We start from the raw sequence: 17708 nt of genomic DNA, 5'->3' as shown, positions 1-17708 counted from the left end.
TGTGTGTGTGTGTGTGTGTGTGTGTGTGTGTGTGTGTGTGTGTGTGTAGGCACATATGAACACCATGATAGAACATCTCTCTACTAGTGCTGACCTGCAGGCATACAATACAAGACAATACAAGCATACCATACATAGGATGAGGAAATCAAAGAACAAAACCAATTCCCACTATCATCAAAGCTTGCCATTGATGGGAATGTTCACCCTTTCTAAAATTGTCCAGCTTATCCCAATCAGCCCTCTTCAACACCACAGGAGATAAATGCTAGGATACTGACAGAAATAGTGAACTCAGAAAGAGGAACAGACTTAATTGGGAAGGTAATAAGCTTGGTTTGGGTCAAATTGAGCTTGAGGTACTGGTGGGATAGCCAGCTGAGGTTGACCTGTATGCAGCTAGAAATACAGCTCTAGCACTCAGAAGAGAGATCAGGGATGGAGACATGACTTTAAAGGACTGTGTGAAGTTGCCAGAGTCAGTCAACTACAATTTATTAAACATTTATTGAGGCACCATTTATTAAGTGCTAAGGATAAAAAGAAAGTCAAAAATGTGTTCCCTCAAGGAGCTCACATTCTAATAGAAAGACAACATGCAAATGAATGAGATTGCTAAGGGAGATTATACAGAGATGAGGAGAAGACTAATGATAAAACTGGGAGAATATTTACCTTATACAGTCAGGAAAAGTCAATGAAGGAGACAAGAAGGGCTTACAGGGATAGCAAAACCAGGAGAATGTGACTCTGAAACCAAGGATTAGGAAATATTTGGTAGGAGAGAATATCGATTGTCATGTGGTTGAGAGGTGATGGAAGATGAGGATTTGTCATTGTCAATGTCATCCATTTGTCATTGGATTTGTCAGTTAGGAAGTCATTGGTGAGCAATTTCAGTACAGTGATTGGAGAGAAGACTTAATTACAAAGAGGCTGGGGAAAGAGTAGAGTGGGGACAAAGTGAAGGTATCATACATAGACAATTTATTCCAGAGGTTTTAACAGTAAAAGAGAAAAGAGAAATAAAATGATAGCTGGATAGGGTAGGATAGTTAAGGAAGCCTCTTTTAACTGTAGGGAAACTTGAACATGGAAAGAAGCAATGGAGGAGAGATTGAAAATGCTGACAAAAGGGAATAACTGATAGAATAAGGTCCTGGAGGAAGTGAGAGGGAATGGGATTAGATACAGATAAAAAGATTTGCTTTATTGAGGAATAAGAATGACTCTTCTGTGACTAGAGGAAAGGTGGAGAGAATATGCGATTGATGATGCAGAGAAGCTTTAAAGTAAGGAGGGACTCTGAGAAAACTCAGGCCAGAAGCCTTCAATCTTAGTTTAACAAGAAAGGGCATGGAAGAGGAGTGCCTAATAGCAGGTACCATAATGTACACCTACTACCTTAGGACTACTTCAGACGTCAAGGAATAGATTATCCCACTATGAATCTGGGCTCAAGTTTTCTATGACAGGTCTGGGGCAGTCATCCAGTCTACAAGAGCCAAGAGAAACTTGGATATTTCTGAGCCCAAGCTAATGACTCTAACATTCCAGAACTGTTCAGAACTGCCCTAGAGTATGCCTATTCCTCCAAGACTTGACCTCAACCATCCTAGCTGAGTCAGCTAAGGTTAATAAAGACTATAGTGGATATCCTGGCCTGTTCTGGTCTGTTTACACAATCCCTACTAATGGACTTCTTCCTGACTTTAATGTAATGATGGTGGGGACAGAGCTTTGACATGTTCAATGTCACATTACCAGAGAAAATACCATCTGTATTAGAAATGTGTAGAAATGTATAGAGAAGACTGTGTATAAAAGAACAATGACTTCTGAACCCAAAAGCACTTAGAAATCAGGACATTCAAGCTGGCTCATGAATATACTAATTGCATACAGATTTTGCTAACTTCTGAGATGAGCAAAGATCATCAAAAATAGCCTGAGGGTCTTTTCCCCTCGGGTGATGGTTTAGAGAACACTACAGTAAGTCAGTGAGAGTATGTGACATATTAATAGATTGCTCCACATAATTCTTTTGTTTCTGTTCAAATTTGTTTTTTTATGAAGTCAATTCTATTACTTGCTAGTGCTTTCTGTCATAAATATGTATTGAATACACACAGGGAACCAGTACAATTAACCTGTAATATTTTTATATTTACTGAGCATTATTCTTCATTTTATCCACACAGTAGTTGTATAGATTATAAAGATCCCTTAGGAAAAGAGATAATTAGGTGGGTGATAAACCTGGTGCTGAGTGGAAGTGGAGGATTTTATATTGAGTTTAACATCTAAAGATAAGTAACTGACACTGAATTGTCACTCCTGCAAAACAACAGAGTAAAAATCTAATCTTGTTGAATCATCTCCTGTGTAGGGTAAAAGTGTCTTAAGTGGTGGCCTAGATGCATTGGAATTCATCGGCAAGAAAACCATGAATGTCCTTGCAGAAAGTGATCCAGGTTTTAAACGGACCAAAATATTGATGGAGCGAACAGTTTCTCTGTCTCAGGTAAGATCCTAGATTTAAAACTGATAGGGTTAGGGCAGCTAGGTGGCATAGTGAATAGAGCACCTGCCCTGGAGGCAGGAGGACCTGAGTTCAAATCCAGCTTCAGACACTTAACATATACACACACAAACTAGCCTTGTGACCTTGGGCAAGTCATTTAACCCCAATTGCCCTGCCCTCCCCCCTCTAAAAAGCAAAAAACAAAATAAAACCAAAAAAAACTGATAGGGTTAGAGACCACCTAGTCCAAGGATTTTAATCTAAGGTCCATGAAATTGTTTTTATTTTTCATATTTTGATAACTGAATTTCAATATTATTGGTTTCATTTGTGTTTTATTTTATATACTAAAAAACATTATTCTGCCAAGGGATTCATGGGCTTTCCCAGACTGCCGGATGGGTCAATTATACCAAAAAGGTTAAAACCTTCTGATCTAGTCCAACCTTCTTACTAATAAATAATAACAACAATAATAGCATTTATCCCATACTTTACAGTTTGCAAAATGCTTTACATATTTTCTCTCATTTGATTCTCACAACAACCTACAAAGTAGGTACTATTAGTAGCCCCTTTTTGCAGATAAGGAAATTTACCAAGGCTCACATGGCTAGTAATTGCCTGGAAGAACTTGAACTCAGGTCTTCCTGACTCTCAATCTGGTACTCTATATACACTGTGCAATCTAACTGCTGCTAATACAGGGTATGTGAATGCCTTGAGTCAGATTTCCATTTGAAACACTGCAGGCAGCTAGGTGGTATAGTGAATAAAGCACCAGCCCTGGAGTGAGGAGGACCTGAGTTCAAATCCAGCCTCAGACACTCGACTCATTTACTAGCCATGTGACCTTGGTTAAGTCACTTAACCCCAATTGCCTTGCCTTTCCCCCCTCAAAAAAAACACAATGAAATCTGTTTGAAGGATTTATTATTTTAGTAAATAATAACAACATTTTCCTGGTACAACATCCAAATGCCTAAGGGTAATCTGGATACGTTATTTCATTAACCCACACATTATCATTAGCCCTCTTTTTGTTTAGAGGAAGTAAGGATTTTTATTGGAAAAGACTCCAGTAATGATGACGATGATGCAATACCTTAAAAATCTGCAAGGCAAAGTGCTTTTGATACATAATCTCACTCAGTCTCTTGACAACTCTGGGAGATGACATTATCTTTTTTTTTTTACAAATGAGGAAACTGAGGCTCAGAAAGTTAAGAAAATTGCTCTTGGTCCCATAACTACTAAATGTCAGAGGTGGCATATGAACCAAGGTCTTCCTGACCTCAAGTCCAGCTCCAAATTGCAATGATTTGACTAGACAGAAAATGATCCATAATAGAAGACCCCAACACTCCATTCTCTGCTTCCAGTCCATTGAACTTAGTGCCTGAAGCCCTTCACTTGGTTTGTGGTATTATTAAGCCTCAATTCAGTAAACCAGTACAAAAGCACAAGGTTTCCTACAGATTGACTCAAGGAATACCGCATTTCCCATAAATAAGAAACCCATTCAGTAGACTAAGGTAGTAATCACAACCACCACACTATTATCACTTTGCTGGGTAATCATTTTAGAAGCAGCTTATTTGCCTTGGAGCAGACACAGTAATTTCCCCAATACATTTCTCTTGTGAAGTAATGTACACCTTATTAGCATGCCCATCATTTAGACAGGAGGTCAGCATTCCCAGTGGCATTGGTGTATTCCTTGTGAACTAATGCGAGGGCTTCATCTGCCGAAGATGTTAATTACCTGAGATCAAAAATATTACCTTTAGGACTTGTGGTTTTGTTACAAGAACCATCTAGTATGATATATCCCATGTATGTACCAGCACTACCAGATAAATATATAGTTTCATGACTCAATAATTGCAATCTGTAAGAATTGTTTTCTCTAAGTGCTTTTATTAGTCTCATATTAGCAGCAATCCCCCCAAATTTGGGGCAGCTAGGTGGTACAGTGGATAGAGTGCCAGGTCTGGAATTGGGAAGACTCATCTTCCTGAGCTCAAATCCAGCCTCAGACACTTACTAGCTGTGTGACCCTGAGCAAGTTACTTAACCCTGTTTGCCTTAGTTTCCTCATCTGTAAACCGAGCTGGAGAAGAAAATGGCAAACAACCCCAGCATCTCTGCCAAGAAAACCCCAAATAGCGTCACAGACACAACTGAAATAACTGAAACAACAACTCAAAATCTGTTTTAGCCACTGGGACTCAGAGTTCCATTTGTATTAGAACCCAAGTACAATCTCTCTGGTCCAACCTGGATTTTTTTTAAGGGGCAGAATCAGGAATAGGGCTGGGGAGTAAGAAGTCAGCTTCTGGGACAATTGATAAGCAGTTGCTTATACCAGCAAGGGTTAGGCAATAGTAGAGAAGTAAAGTATAAATAGCAACCATCAACGGTATAACCAAAAGACTACATGGGACAAAACAGCCTGGCCAGGAGTTCAAAACAGTGGCTGGGAACCAGACAGCCTAGAGTAAGACAAGTGAGAGCCAAACAATTATGCAATTTGCCTTTACTAGGGAAACATGCTAGCCATTCTTCAGCTTTAATTAACACAGAAAAAGTTAGGGCCCAATTGATATCATACAGCTCAAGGAGTCTCAGACAATGTGTCCTGCTGTTTCACAGGAGGATTTAATGCAGATCATCCTACAGGGATATTGGTCTTCCCTAAGGGGCCACTGGTTTTCCTTGGTTATGTGGGAATACACATTTATTTTCTCTTTCTCTTACCAACTGATGGCTACCCTTTAGTTTCCAGTTTTTTGCCAACATGCAAAGAGCTATTTAAACATTCTTGCATATATGGGTCCTTTCCCATGCTCTTTGATGTCCCTGTGATATAGGCCCAATAGTAGTATCCCAGGGTCAAAAAGTATGAACAGCTGAGTAACTTTGGGGCATAGTTTCAATTGCTTTCTAGAATGACTGAACTGATTAATATTTCCACCAATGGTGCATTAATCTGCCTGTTTTTCCATAACCCCTTCAACACTTAAAATTTTCCTTTTTTGTCAAATTTGTGACTGTTGGGTATAGAGTGAAGCCTCAGAGTTGCATTTCTCTAACTACTGGGGATAATGGAACATTTTTTTTTCTCAAATGGTTCTTAATAGCCTGTATTTATTCTTTTGAAAACTGCCTTTTTAAAAAAATTTTTTAATCAAATGCTTTATTCACTAATAGTTTACATCATTCATTTCCACAAGATTTTGAGTTACAAATTTTCTCCCTGTTTTTCCCCTACCCACTACCCCAAAATAGCGATCCCACTGGATATACCCTCCTCCAATCTACTGTCTCCCATATCTTCTCCCATACCCCCTCTGACTTTCCAGTAGGGCATGGTGGATCTCTATGCCCCAGTGCCTGTATTTCTTATTTCCCAGTTACATGTAAAATAGTATTAATAATAGTGTGTGTGTGTGTATATATATATGTTTAAACATTTGATTTTAAAACTTTGAATTCCAGATTCATTCCCTTCCTCCTTTGTCACCCACCCTTAGTGGGAAGATAAGCAATTCAATATAGGTTGTGCATGTGTAGCTATAGAAAACATTTCCATAGTGGATATATTGTGAAAGACTGACTATATTTCCCTCCCTCCTATCCCACCTTCCACTTGTTCTATTCTCTATTTTGATCCTGTCCCTTTTCAAAAGTGGATGCTTCCAACTTCCCTCTCCCCCAGCCTACCCTCCCTTCCTTCATCCCCCCTCTCATCCCCTTCCCCCCTACTCACCTGTAGGGTGAGATACCCTATTTAGTATGTATATCATTCCCTCACTAAGTCAAATTCAATGAGAATAAGGTTGACCCATTCCCTTTTGCCTTCCTGTTCTTCCCCTCCATTGTAACCATTTTCCCTTACCTCTTCGATATGAGATAGTTTACCTCATTCTGTCTCTCCCCATCTCCTCCCATTATATTCCTCTCTCACCTCTTAATTTCACCTTTTAAGTATCATCCTTTCCCATTAAACTGGTCCTGTGCCCTCTATCTATGTATACCTGTACACATATATACACATATTCACATATATATTCATATGCCTATATACCCTCCTATATAGACATATCTATGTATGTGTATATTAACACACATATACACATATACATTTCTATTCCCTTCAACTATTGTCATACTGAGAAAAGTTTCATAAGTTACAATTATTGTTTTTCCATGTAGGGATGTAAATAGTTCAACTTTGATAAGTTCCTTATGGTTTCTTTTCCCTGTTTACTTTCTCCTGCTTCTCTTGATTCTTGTATCTGAATGTCAGATTTTCTATTCAACTCTGGTTTTTTCATCAAGAATGCTTGAAAATCCTCTATTCCACTGAATGACCATATTTTCCCTTGAAACATGATACTCAGTTTTGCTGGGTAGGTGATTCAGCTCCTTTGCCCTCTGGAATATCATATTCCAGATCCTTCAATCCCTCAGTGTAGAAGCTGCCAGATCCTGTGTTATCCTGATTGTGTTTCCACAATATTAAATTGTTTCTTCCTGGCTGCTTGTAATATTTTCTCCTTGATCTAGGAACTCCAGAACCTGGCTATAATATTCCTAGGAGTTTTCTTTTGGGGATTTTTTCAGGAGGTGATCAGTGGATTCTTCAACCTCTATTTTGCCCTCTGGTTCTAAAACATCAGGGCAATCTTCCTTGAGAATTTCTTAAAGGATGATTTCTAGATTCTGTTTTTGATCTTGGCTTTCAGGTAGTCCAATAATTTTTTTTTGCTTTTTTTTGGAGGGCAATTGGGATTAAGTGACTTGCCCAAGGTCACATGGCTAGTTTTTGTGTTAAGTGTCTGAGATCAGATTTGAACTCAGGTCCTCCTAACTCCAGATCCAGTGCTCTATTCACTGAGCCACCTAGCCGCCCCTATTCCAATAATTTTTAAATTGTCTCTCCTGGATTTTTTCCAGGTCAATGGTTTTCCCAATGACATATTTTACATTGCCTTCTATTTTTTTCATTTGTTTGGATATGTTTAATAGTATCTTGATTTCTCATAAAGTCACTAGCTTCCATTTGCTCCAATTTAATTCTGAAGGAATGATTCTCTTCAGTGAGCTTTTGAGATTCTTTTTCCATCTGGCAAATTTAGCTTTTTTTTTTAAGCAGTTGGGGTTAAGTAACTTGCTCAAGGTTACATGGCCAGGTGTTTCTGGGTGGGTGCTAAATGTCTGAGCCCGTATTTGATCCCAGGTCATCCCAACTCTGGGGCTGCTTCTCTTACTCACTCTTACCTGGCCATCCCGTAAATTCAGCTTTTTAAGGCATTCTTCTCCTCATTGCCTTTTTGAGCCTCTTTTGCCATTTGAGTTAGTCTATTTTTTAAGGTGTTATTTTCTTCAGTCAGGTTGTTGACTCTCATTTCATAATTTTCTTGCATTGTTCTCATTTTTCTTCCCAATTTTTCCTCCACTTCTCTTATTTGCTTTTCAAAATCCTTCTTAAGGTCCTCTATGGACTGTAACCAGCTCATATTTTTCTTCAAAGCTTTTGATGCAGGAGTTCTGACTTCGCAGTCTTCCTCCTGTTCCGTGCTTTGACTCTTTTTGTCCCCAAAATAGGAGTCTAATGTTGGATTCCTCTGTTTGCTCTACTTCCCTCTTTTGCTCATGTTGCCTCTCAATTACTTGACTTTTGAGCTTTTTACTACAGTAGGACTCTGCTAACAGACAGGGGAGCTTTGTCCTAAATGCTGGGGTTTTTTAAGCTGCTGAAGGTATTAGTTGGGTGCCCTCTCTGAAGTCTCCACATGCTCTGGCAAGCTGGTTACATACCCCATGACCTCCACCCTAGACCACAATCCAGATCCAAGCAGGTTAAAGCAAAAGTGATTACCCCTCAGACTGGTGGCATTGTTCCCCTACAATCTGCAGGCCAGGAGCTGAAGCTGCTTTGTGGTGGTGGCTGCACAGCCGCGGCACCTTGATGGCTTCTCCCTCCAGGGGATAAAGGCCAACTGCACTCCCAAACTACCAGATCCCAAAGTTCACACTCCACTGACCTCTCACTTTGTCCTTAGCAAAGGATGTTGATAATTCTGGAAACTGCTATAGCTGCTGGTGATCTGAAGTCCCTACAGCCAGTGGCTGGTGAGGCCTGCCCTGAGGCTAAAACCTCAGGCTCACGCAGAGCACTGTGCCGGCTGCTTGCTTTCGGCCTGCTGGGCTGTCCTCAGAAGGAAGTTAGCTTCTCTGTGTCATTTTGTGGGTTCTGTAGCTCCAAATTTGTCTAGAGTCATTTTTTTACATGAATTGGGGGAGGTGGGAGCCAAAGCCTCATGGAAGTCCTGTTTCTACCCCACCATCTTGACTCTGAAAACTGCCTTTTCATATGCTTTGGCTATCAATTGGAGATTCATTGATATGCATACAATGTCAATCAAATGACAGGAAGGTCCCTATCACATTATATGGATTCCTTGTGGATTTTTTTTTGGAAGGATATGGGTACAAACAGGAATTGAAAACATGGATAGATTATGATACACACTGCTGGAGGGGTATACCTACATTGATAAGGCCACAGATGCACTGTTTTATCAAAGCTGAAGTATCCCACTTTTGAGTGGTACAAACCATCCCAAAATAAAGGTCTTAGTTTTCCCCTTTTAGTTGACTTTTCTTCCCCAACCCCCTTTCCCCTTATGGCTACTATTCTCTAAAGTTTAATATGTTAAGTAGAAGTCAGTAGAGGGAAAGATTGGAAAAACTGGGCAGCCATTTATCTTCCTTTTTTGTTTGTTCATTTTCCAACTTAGGCTCAGAGCTCAGTGGTCATACTAAGGTATATTGAAGGAATTAAAAGGAATTCCCAGCAATAACTAGACTGGTTTAGATGGAAAACTGTCAAAAAGCTGGCACTAATTTGGTCTCAAAGACAGATGGGAGAAAGAATCACCTGTGCACTGAAAGGATCCTGGCCACTATCCTTGTGTACATAAAAGGGAATAAAGCTGATTAGGGTTGCCTTTTTTTTTTATTTCTTGGTTATAAAATAAACAACAAAAGCAGAGTTCTTCCCCTGGTGATCTGTGTGTGAGATGGGCCTGGTGTTTTTATAGTATCAGTCATGGGTAGTAGAATAAAAGCTATAAACCTAACACTCTCATAAATTTACGAGGAATCAAATAAAGCATGCTTAGGAGGAAAGAAAGGAAGTATAGCATATTGAAACTGCCTGCAATCCTTGTGTTTATTTTATTGTCTTTTTATTTGATAATGTTATCAATAAAAAAATAACAGAAAACATCAATACAGAATATTGTCACAAATACAGTCATGACCATATTTCTGGAGAAAGAAATCCATCTTTTAAGAATCTTAAAAACAGATTTATAAGCTGGAGTTTTCATTTGCATTCCAGTCCTGGTGATGAAAATATTGCTTAGAGTTGTAGGCTGTAGCTAAAGGAATTTTTTAAAAGAATAATCACAAAGTAAAGACATTTGCAAATGGCCACATGGAAAATCAAAAATAGAACAAAACCTAAATATTTTATTAAAGAGGCAAACAAAAAGGAATCCTTCTGAGAAAGGCCAGAGGAACCAGAACTTTAATCTCTCCAAATGCAAGTTCAATTCTTGACAGAGGAAGCAGGAGAATATTTAAATAAGCAATTGGGCTTGCAACCATTGTGTATTTCTGCAGATGTTAAGGGAAGCAAAAGAAAAAGAGAAGCAGAGATTGGCTCAGCAGCTCACAGCAGAAAGAACGGCACACTACGGGATGCTTTTTGATGAATATCAAGGCTTGTCACACCTGGAAGCCCTAGAAATTCTCTCTAATGAAAGCGAAATCAAGGTATGTAGATCATCCCAGAAATTGCTTAAATGTTTCCCTTAAACATTAAGGATACCAGAATTTCTATCATCAGAATCAGTTCTTTTTAAAAATCTCATTTGTCTCTATGTTACTGTCTCTGTTAGTGACAATGATGAACCACCCATGCTCACAGCTTACCCATATTCTCCAATTTTTATTTCTTCTGAGGCCAACACCTGGCCCCTAAAGAGGCAGCAACAAGACAGATGTCACCATGTCCAGCAGCACTTGATGGGAAAGGGTTGTTGCAAAAAGTTTCTCTCCCCCACCTCTATGCCATGCCACCCTCCCTCCCCCCACTCCTGCTCCTCAGAGGAAGATCAATCATTTAAGGATCGGGTCTTTGCTCTCTGGGAGATGACACATGGTCAAGCAGGCATGAAGGGCCGTCTTGAAGACTGTTCTCATGAGCACCACCCAGCTCCCTATACCGGTGTTTTGACATTCAATAAAACAGGAAGTTTCACATCCTTTTAGGCTTTGCTAAGGGACTGCAGGTCTTAGAAACATTTGGTTTTGCCACTTGTATCAGTATTGGCATCACTGTTGTGTTAGAAATAAATACCTGTGGCATGAAGAGTCAGGTTACATTTCTGTTTTCTCAGACTAATAGAAACCTGATAATAGACATGGATAATAATAATAGAAATAATAGAAAAATCCATCCTGCAAGAGAACCAGGTTCTCTTCTATTTGCAAACATGTTGGCCATAGTATACTAAGGAAAACAAAGCTCTTATTAATGAAGAACTAGAGAGTGCTATCTGATATCATCTGTGATAATAAAGATGGTCTAAGAACCTGGAAGAAAAGGATTTACATTTCTTGAAGGAATAGTTCTTAATTCAAGTATCTGCTCTGTTCATTTAGTCAACCAAGGTCAGCCAGTGTGCATTTATTAAACACCTACTATATGCCAGGTATATGGAAATAGCTAGTTGCTTCAGATAGAGTTCTGGACCTGGAATCAAGAAGGAATTTCATTTTTTCCTGTCTTTCCCCTCCCCCATCTCACTCACCCCCCATTTGCTTGTAAGGACAGTTATGCCCCAGAAAGGTTCTTTCAGTTACACAAAGTTCTGTTTGTGAAATGACACCTTTGCCCCATTCATAATTCTTGTCTTGTTAGTGTTCTTCCAGTTGGTAAACTAAACTCTCAGAGCTCTTGCTTTTAAAAAGTGGAAGGGTCCCAGTTTTGGATATTGTCATTTTTTCACTGTTTCATTTTATTTTGGTTTTTGTTGGGATTTTTTTTAGCTTTGTTTTTAAATAAAACTCTATAAAGCTTGTGGTTTAAATAGAATAAATTTCTAAATTTAAAAGCAAAAAAAAAAAAAAAGAAGAAGACCTGAGTTCAAGTCTGGCCTTAGATGCTTAATAATTATGTGACCCTGGGTAAGTCACTTCACCTCCATTTGTTTTAATCTGCTGGAGAAGGAAATGGCAAACTGCTACAGTATCTTTGCCAAGAAAAATCCGTGGAGTGTACTGGCATGGTATGGTCCATGAGGTCACAAAGAGTTAGACATGACTGAATGACTGAACATAATCCAGGGACTGTGCTAAGCACTGGGATGCAGAGAAAATAAAACACATGATCCCTACTTTCAGGGAGCTCACATTCTAAGGCAAGGTCTCTCCCACATAATTTATTGCCTTCTCTAAAACCTCCCAGTCTTAATAGCATCATAGAACTTGGAGCTGGAAGGGACCTCTGAGATCATCTAGTTTAATCTACTCATTTTACAAAAAAAAGAAAATATTGAGACCCAAAAGGGTTAATTGACTTACCCAAGGTCACATTGCTAACATATAGCATTTGAACTGAGGTCTTTTGACTCTAGATCCAATATTATTGTCCTTTTTTTTTAGAGCTCTTCTCTACATACAAATTTGTGACAGAGAGGAACCTAGAAAATTAATTTAATAGTAGTAATAAATAGTATATTAGTAAACATATTAGTAAATATTATTAGTGATAAAATAATAGCTAGAATTTATATAGCACTTTAAGATTTACTTATATTTTAAAATCTATTTTACATATGTTATATAAAATATCTTTACATATATTATCTAGAGTGATTACATTCCTTTCAGGGAAGCTCATAAAGGAAAGCCTCAGTCTGAGATTAAGTTGGCAAAAGGCAGCTTTTTTCCTGGAGTTATTTCCTCTGACTCTAGCTCCATTCACTGGAGATGCATGGATCACAGCCAGGGAAGGGCTTCATAACCCCACACAGAAATGGATTTCTCTTAGGTTCATAGATAGAGAGTTGGCAGGAACCTCAGGAGCCATTTGGTCCAAGTCCTTCATCATACTGATGAGGAAGCCCAGGAAAATGAACTGGTTTGCCCAAGATCACACAAATGTCAGAAGTGACATTTAGACCCATGTCCTCTGACCAGAACCAGTGCTCTTGCTGTCACATTGCCTCCTCTTACATTGTTGGGATATTCTGACTTCTTACTTAGATATTCTTTCTATCATACCACATTGGCCTTTATATATTTGTAGCCATTTTAACATTCCTACAAAAAGAGGGAGATTCTATAAAGCAGTTCTGTTTACTCTTTATATTTTGTAAAACGTTATACATATAAGTTGGAACATCTCAATGTATTTCATGTTGCTCTTCATTTATGTTCTTTTACACTTGTTTGTTTACAAGGCTCCATCTGAAACAGCTCCAAGTAACTTGATAGTCTTCAACAGTTGTTGATTCTAAGACAAATGACCCTAAGATTCCAGTAGCACTTGGAATCCTAAATCCTAAAAAATTTAGAAATATAAATGAAACAGCCTGATCAGTAAAAGAAGGCTATACCACTCCTTGGCCACCTAACCATCTACTGCCTCATTATAACTACTAAAATGGTGTTTTACATAATCATTTTATTCCTGTTATTTAACTATCTTGTGTTTTGCTTTGTTTATTCAATTAAACTGTAAGATCTGTAAAATCAAGGAGTACCCCATAGCACCTAGCTTTTACTAGACAGTAAGCTCTCAAGAAATATTTATTGCATAAATGAATGAATAAATAAGTTAATAAATAGATGAATGAATTGGATTTAAATAAAGATCACAAACACTTTACTAAACTGTCAGATCCTTAGTCCAATCTAGCAAACATTCATTAAGAACTTGCTATATTGCCAGTCATTATGCTCCATACTGGGGATACAAAGACAAAATGAAAACTAATTCCTGACTTTAAGGAGTTTAATTTTTATAGGGACTAACAGCCATGACAAATCATTTTATATTTCCCCACAGCACATTGCACATAGTAAACTCCAAAAAAGTGTTTGTCAAGTGAATGAATAAATAATAATAGCTCATATTATATCGACATAAATATAGAATTTTAAAGTTTATAAAATGGGTTTTTTTTTGGCCACAATCCTGTGAGGTACATAGTGCGAACATTATTATTCCTCATTTGCAAAATAGACTCAGAGATGTTAATTTTCATATTTTCATGTAACTTAACCTAGCTATTAAGTGACAGAGCCTATATTCCATTTTTGTCTCACTACAACCCTAAGCCTCTTTCTACTATACCTTTCCTCGTTGATTTGGGTTGATTGTCTGTAGAAAACAAAGATGATATCTGACACCCTGAATGGACGAAGGAGAAGGAGTTTAAGGAGCTGTTGTTAGATCCCTGTAACCCAAGAAACATCCAAAGAATTGAAAGGAAGTAGTGTTTAGTTCAGAAAGCATAGAACTTGAGTGACCTTCCAGTTAATACCAGGTATATTTATCTCAAAACTAGGATGAATGTAAGTAGAATGTAAGCTCCCTGAGGACAGGAACTTTTTTTTTTACCTTTGTATTCCCAGTCCCTAACAGAGCAGTACCTTATACATTATAACTACATACTTAGTATTTCTTCAGTTGAAATTCAGTGGCAGGATTGAACAAAACTGGCACCGTTTTCTAGTTTGAAATTTGAATTGGGGATTACTAAATTCTTTCTTGATCTTAAAAATGTTATATCCTAATGCATTGATCTTAAACTTTTGTTTTTGGACTGGACCGGGGATTGCTTTGGTTTTGGAAGTTCCTTTCAATGCAAATTGGTACCTTATCTGAAATTTATCTTCTAAAACAGTTGCTCCAAAGGTTTTGTGAGGTTAAATGGCTTGCCTAGAGTCACACAGCCTATGTTTGAGGCAGGAATGGAACCTGGATCTTCCTGATTCCAAGACTGACTTTCTATCCACTATACCTTACTGCCTCTCAATATTAAACTTATTTTTGTATATGTTCAAAAAAATCACAAACACCATTTTGAAAATGTGATTCTACTTATAGATGGTAATGTGAATGTATGCTAGTTTGCTCCCAACTTAAGTATGATATTTGTTCAAACAAATGAAGACTTTGCATTATAATTTTAAAAAGAGTTAGTTGCAAAAATCCCAAAGTATGGATTTGCTTTCAGCTATTGACTTGCAATTAAATTTGATTCCAGCTGATGAAGAGCTAACAGTTAATGTGTTTCTTGCTGATTGTTTTCAAGCTTCATTATTCACAGTTCCTCTTTGGTTGTAAAATAACTACCTATTAAATGCAGATGAGGCTAATGTTAAAGAGGAAGCTGGTAAAAAATGCCTTATTAGTAATTTATGTGTTATTGTCAGGTGATTGAATCAATAGTCTTAGATCTTCTGTTGACCTGAACCTTCCCAGTTTTGTAGAAAAGGTAAAGTGTATTTTAAGTTCCTGAATTAAAATAAGAAGTTATATCGGTAGTCTTTTACTATATGGTAGGTAGCCTCATGACTGAAAATCCTAACTTAACTATCTTATTTGTTCCCCAAATCCTAACTTCCTCCCACTAACTAAATTACTTGATGGCAGTAACTGAGTGTCAAGTACATAAGACTTAGGAAGGAGAAATGAAGCTGATACTTATTAAGAAAGAGAAACAGTATAGATGGACATTAAGTTGACTCATTTTGTTTGCAGGTTCAGTCATTTTTAGCATCACTTGATGGAGAGAAACTGGAGAGCTTTAAAAATGATCTAATTTCTATTAAAGACATCTTTACACCAAAGGAATCAGAGAGTAAAGAGAATCAAGAGGAGAAAGGTAAGAGAAAAAAATATCAACTTATAACCTGATACACAGCTATTGTATCCACTTGTAAAATTGATTTTAAAAAATAACCTTTCAGATGTGTTAAATAACAGAAGTAGGATAAGAGTGCCATAAATGGAACCTTAAGAACATGATCCTGTTTACTCACCAATTTCCTGTATTTGTAAGAGCATTACAGAAGGAAATAGAGGAATCTTAGTGTTAGGAGTGGTGAGTCTTTCAGTGGATTTTCTTTGGGGAAAGGTGGAATTTTTTTATAAGATAAATTTAAGCTATACATTTAAGCATTAGGATGTTCTTATATGAGTTTTTTGCTCTATTTCTAATGATGCAAGACTAATGAAGGTTCTATCATTTATTGTAATGGAACTGTGTGAGATGTCGGCCACTCTAATGACCTAAAAGAGTTAGCACTTCCTTAACCATCCTACTTCTCAGAAGAGACTTACGTATCAAGTCATCCAGTCAGTCAATAAGCATTATTAAGCACCTACTATGTGCCAGACACTGTGCTAAGCTTTGGAAATACAAAAGGAAGCAAAAGCCAAGTCTCTCACCCAAGGAGTTCATGATCTAATGGAAATAGAATCCATTGCTCCTCTTATAGAAAGATGTGCAACAGCACAGTAAATAAGTTTGGAGACTGCTTAGGAAAGTAGAGAAAAGTTTATTTATTCTTTCTCATGAGAAAGGGCCTCTGCCCTTGTCGCTCAAATGGCATCTGCTAGAGAGAGACAATGGGTAGAACCAAGCCCATGGTTATATAACCTTCTAATGCCGAAACCCAATCTCCCCAACCGGCCTTCACTCTCATTGGTCTGGAGGCCAGCCCACAGCCTAAGCAGGAGAATCTATCTTGGAGACAAAGGACATGGAAACATGTGGGTGTCCAATGCAAGGCCAGGAAGGCAGTTTTATCCTTATTTGGCATATCTTGTGCTGAAGTGGCACTGGGGAGGGTCTCCATTGCTCTAAGTTCCAGATACCTATAAGTTCAGGTGACCTCTAAACTTAGGCCTAGAGGATGCTGAAGCCACTCTAGATTTGATTTTTCAGAATGGGGAAACTTCACTGCAAATTATCCCTCACAGAAGTGTAGATCTATGGGTATTTCTTTTGAACAGTCATTTAGAAGCAGAATATTCTTTTTTTTTTTTAATGCTATAAATACAATGTAGTATCTCTTACCATGGCCTAAAATTGATACTGTTATCAAAGACTGATTAACAATGGATAAAGGCCTCTTCAGGAAATAGAGTAGACAAATTTAGGTGAATAAAGGAAAACAGTGGGAAGTAAGACTGGTAGGTTGAACAACATGTTAGAGAGTATTGAATGTCATGATGTTTGGACTTTGGTAAGCAATGGGAAGATATTGAAGGGCCCTGAACAAGAAGATGACATGATAGAGCATTGTTATAAGAAAACTACTTTGTTAAGAACATCTAGGATGGGTTGACTAGAGAACATGGAAGGAGGAGACTAGTTAGGGCATTAATACAATATTCCAATGTGAAGGATCTTTAGGTAGAATTGACAGGACTTAACCAACAGATGGCTGTACACTGAGGTCAGTCTCCCACTTTTCTCAAAGGAGTTCAGCACTTGGCTCACCATCTTCATCTCTTCCCTACCTCCTGCCCTTATATTAAGATTCTTTAAAATTCACACTGATGCTCTCTCAAATCTTTTTGTCTCCTAATTCCTCAGTTGCCATAAATCCCATGACCTATTCTTTCATTCTCCCTCAGTCTCCCAAAGGGATGGTCACATGCTGATTTTTACTGCTCCAATGCTGATTTTAGTGTTCCAATTCCTTAATTAGAAAATCTGACATCCTATCTACCTATCTACTTATCCTGTCAAGCCATTTCTTCCTATTATCCCATTTCTGCCTATGCCTCATCCCTCCTAAACCTATTCTTGACTCTAATCAAGATCTCCAGTCTCTCTACCCCTCACTACTTTCCCAGGCAACTAATTCTGATCTGACTTTACAGTCTCAACCCTATAATTAGCCATTTCATCTGCACTGTCTTCTCTTGGATCCTCCTTTCCTTATCATATTGATGGGGGATGGGATCCCAATAGGTTCAGCAGGAATTCTGATCTTATCTAAGACCAGAAAACCTGCAATATCGTCTGGAAAGAATTCAAGGTCTCAGGCTTAATTGGAGTGAGAGTTGTAGAAGTTTATT

The 17708-nt window shown here is 38.1% G+C and overlaps 1 protein-coding gene across 2 annotated transcripts in view; it reads left to right on the top strand.

The window, feature by feature from the left end:
* The window catches only part of FAM114A1 (family with sequence similarity 114 member A1), a 73858-nt gene that overhangs the window by 38264 nt on the left and 17886 nt on the right, over window positions 1-17708 (top strand). For both annotated transcript variants that reach the window (XM_069068483.1, XM_069068475.1), the window contains exons 6-8: window positions 2390-2524; window positions 10223-10375; window positions 15378-15501. In XM_069068483.1, coding sequence (XP_068924584.1) covers window positions 2390-2524; window positions 10223-10375; window positions 15378-15501 — 412 coding nt within the window. The remainder of the gene's footprint in view (window positions 1-2389; window positions 2525-10222; window positions 10376-15377; window positions 15502-17708) is intronic.

This window comes from Petaurus breviceps, unplaced genomic scaffold, assembly GCF_028583685.1.
Source record: "Petaurus breviceps papuanus isolate PSGF00001 unplaced genomic scaffold, PetGlider_PUasm1.0 140, whole genome shotgun sequence".
Taxonomy (NCBI): domain Eukaryota; kingdom Metazoa; phylum Chordata; class Mammalia; order Diprotodontia; family Petauridae; genus Petaurus; species Petaurus breviceps.
The sequence above is the reverse complement of the archived record's forward strand: the minus strand, read 5'-3'. Positions and strand labels throughout refer to the sequence as shown.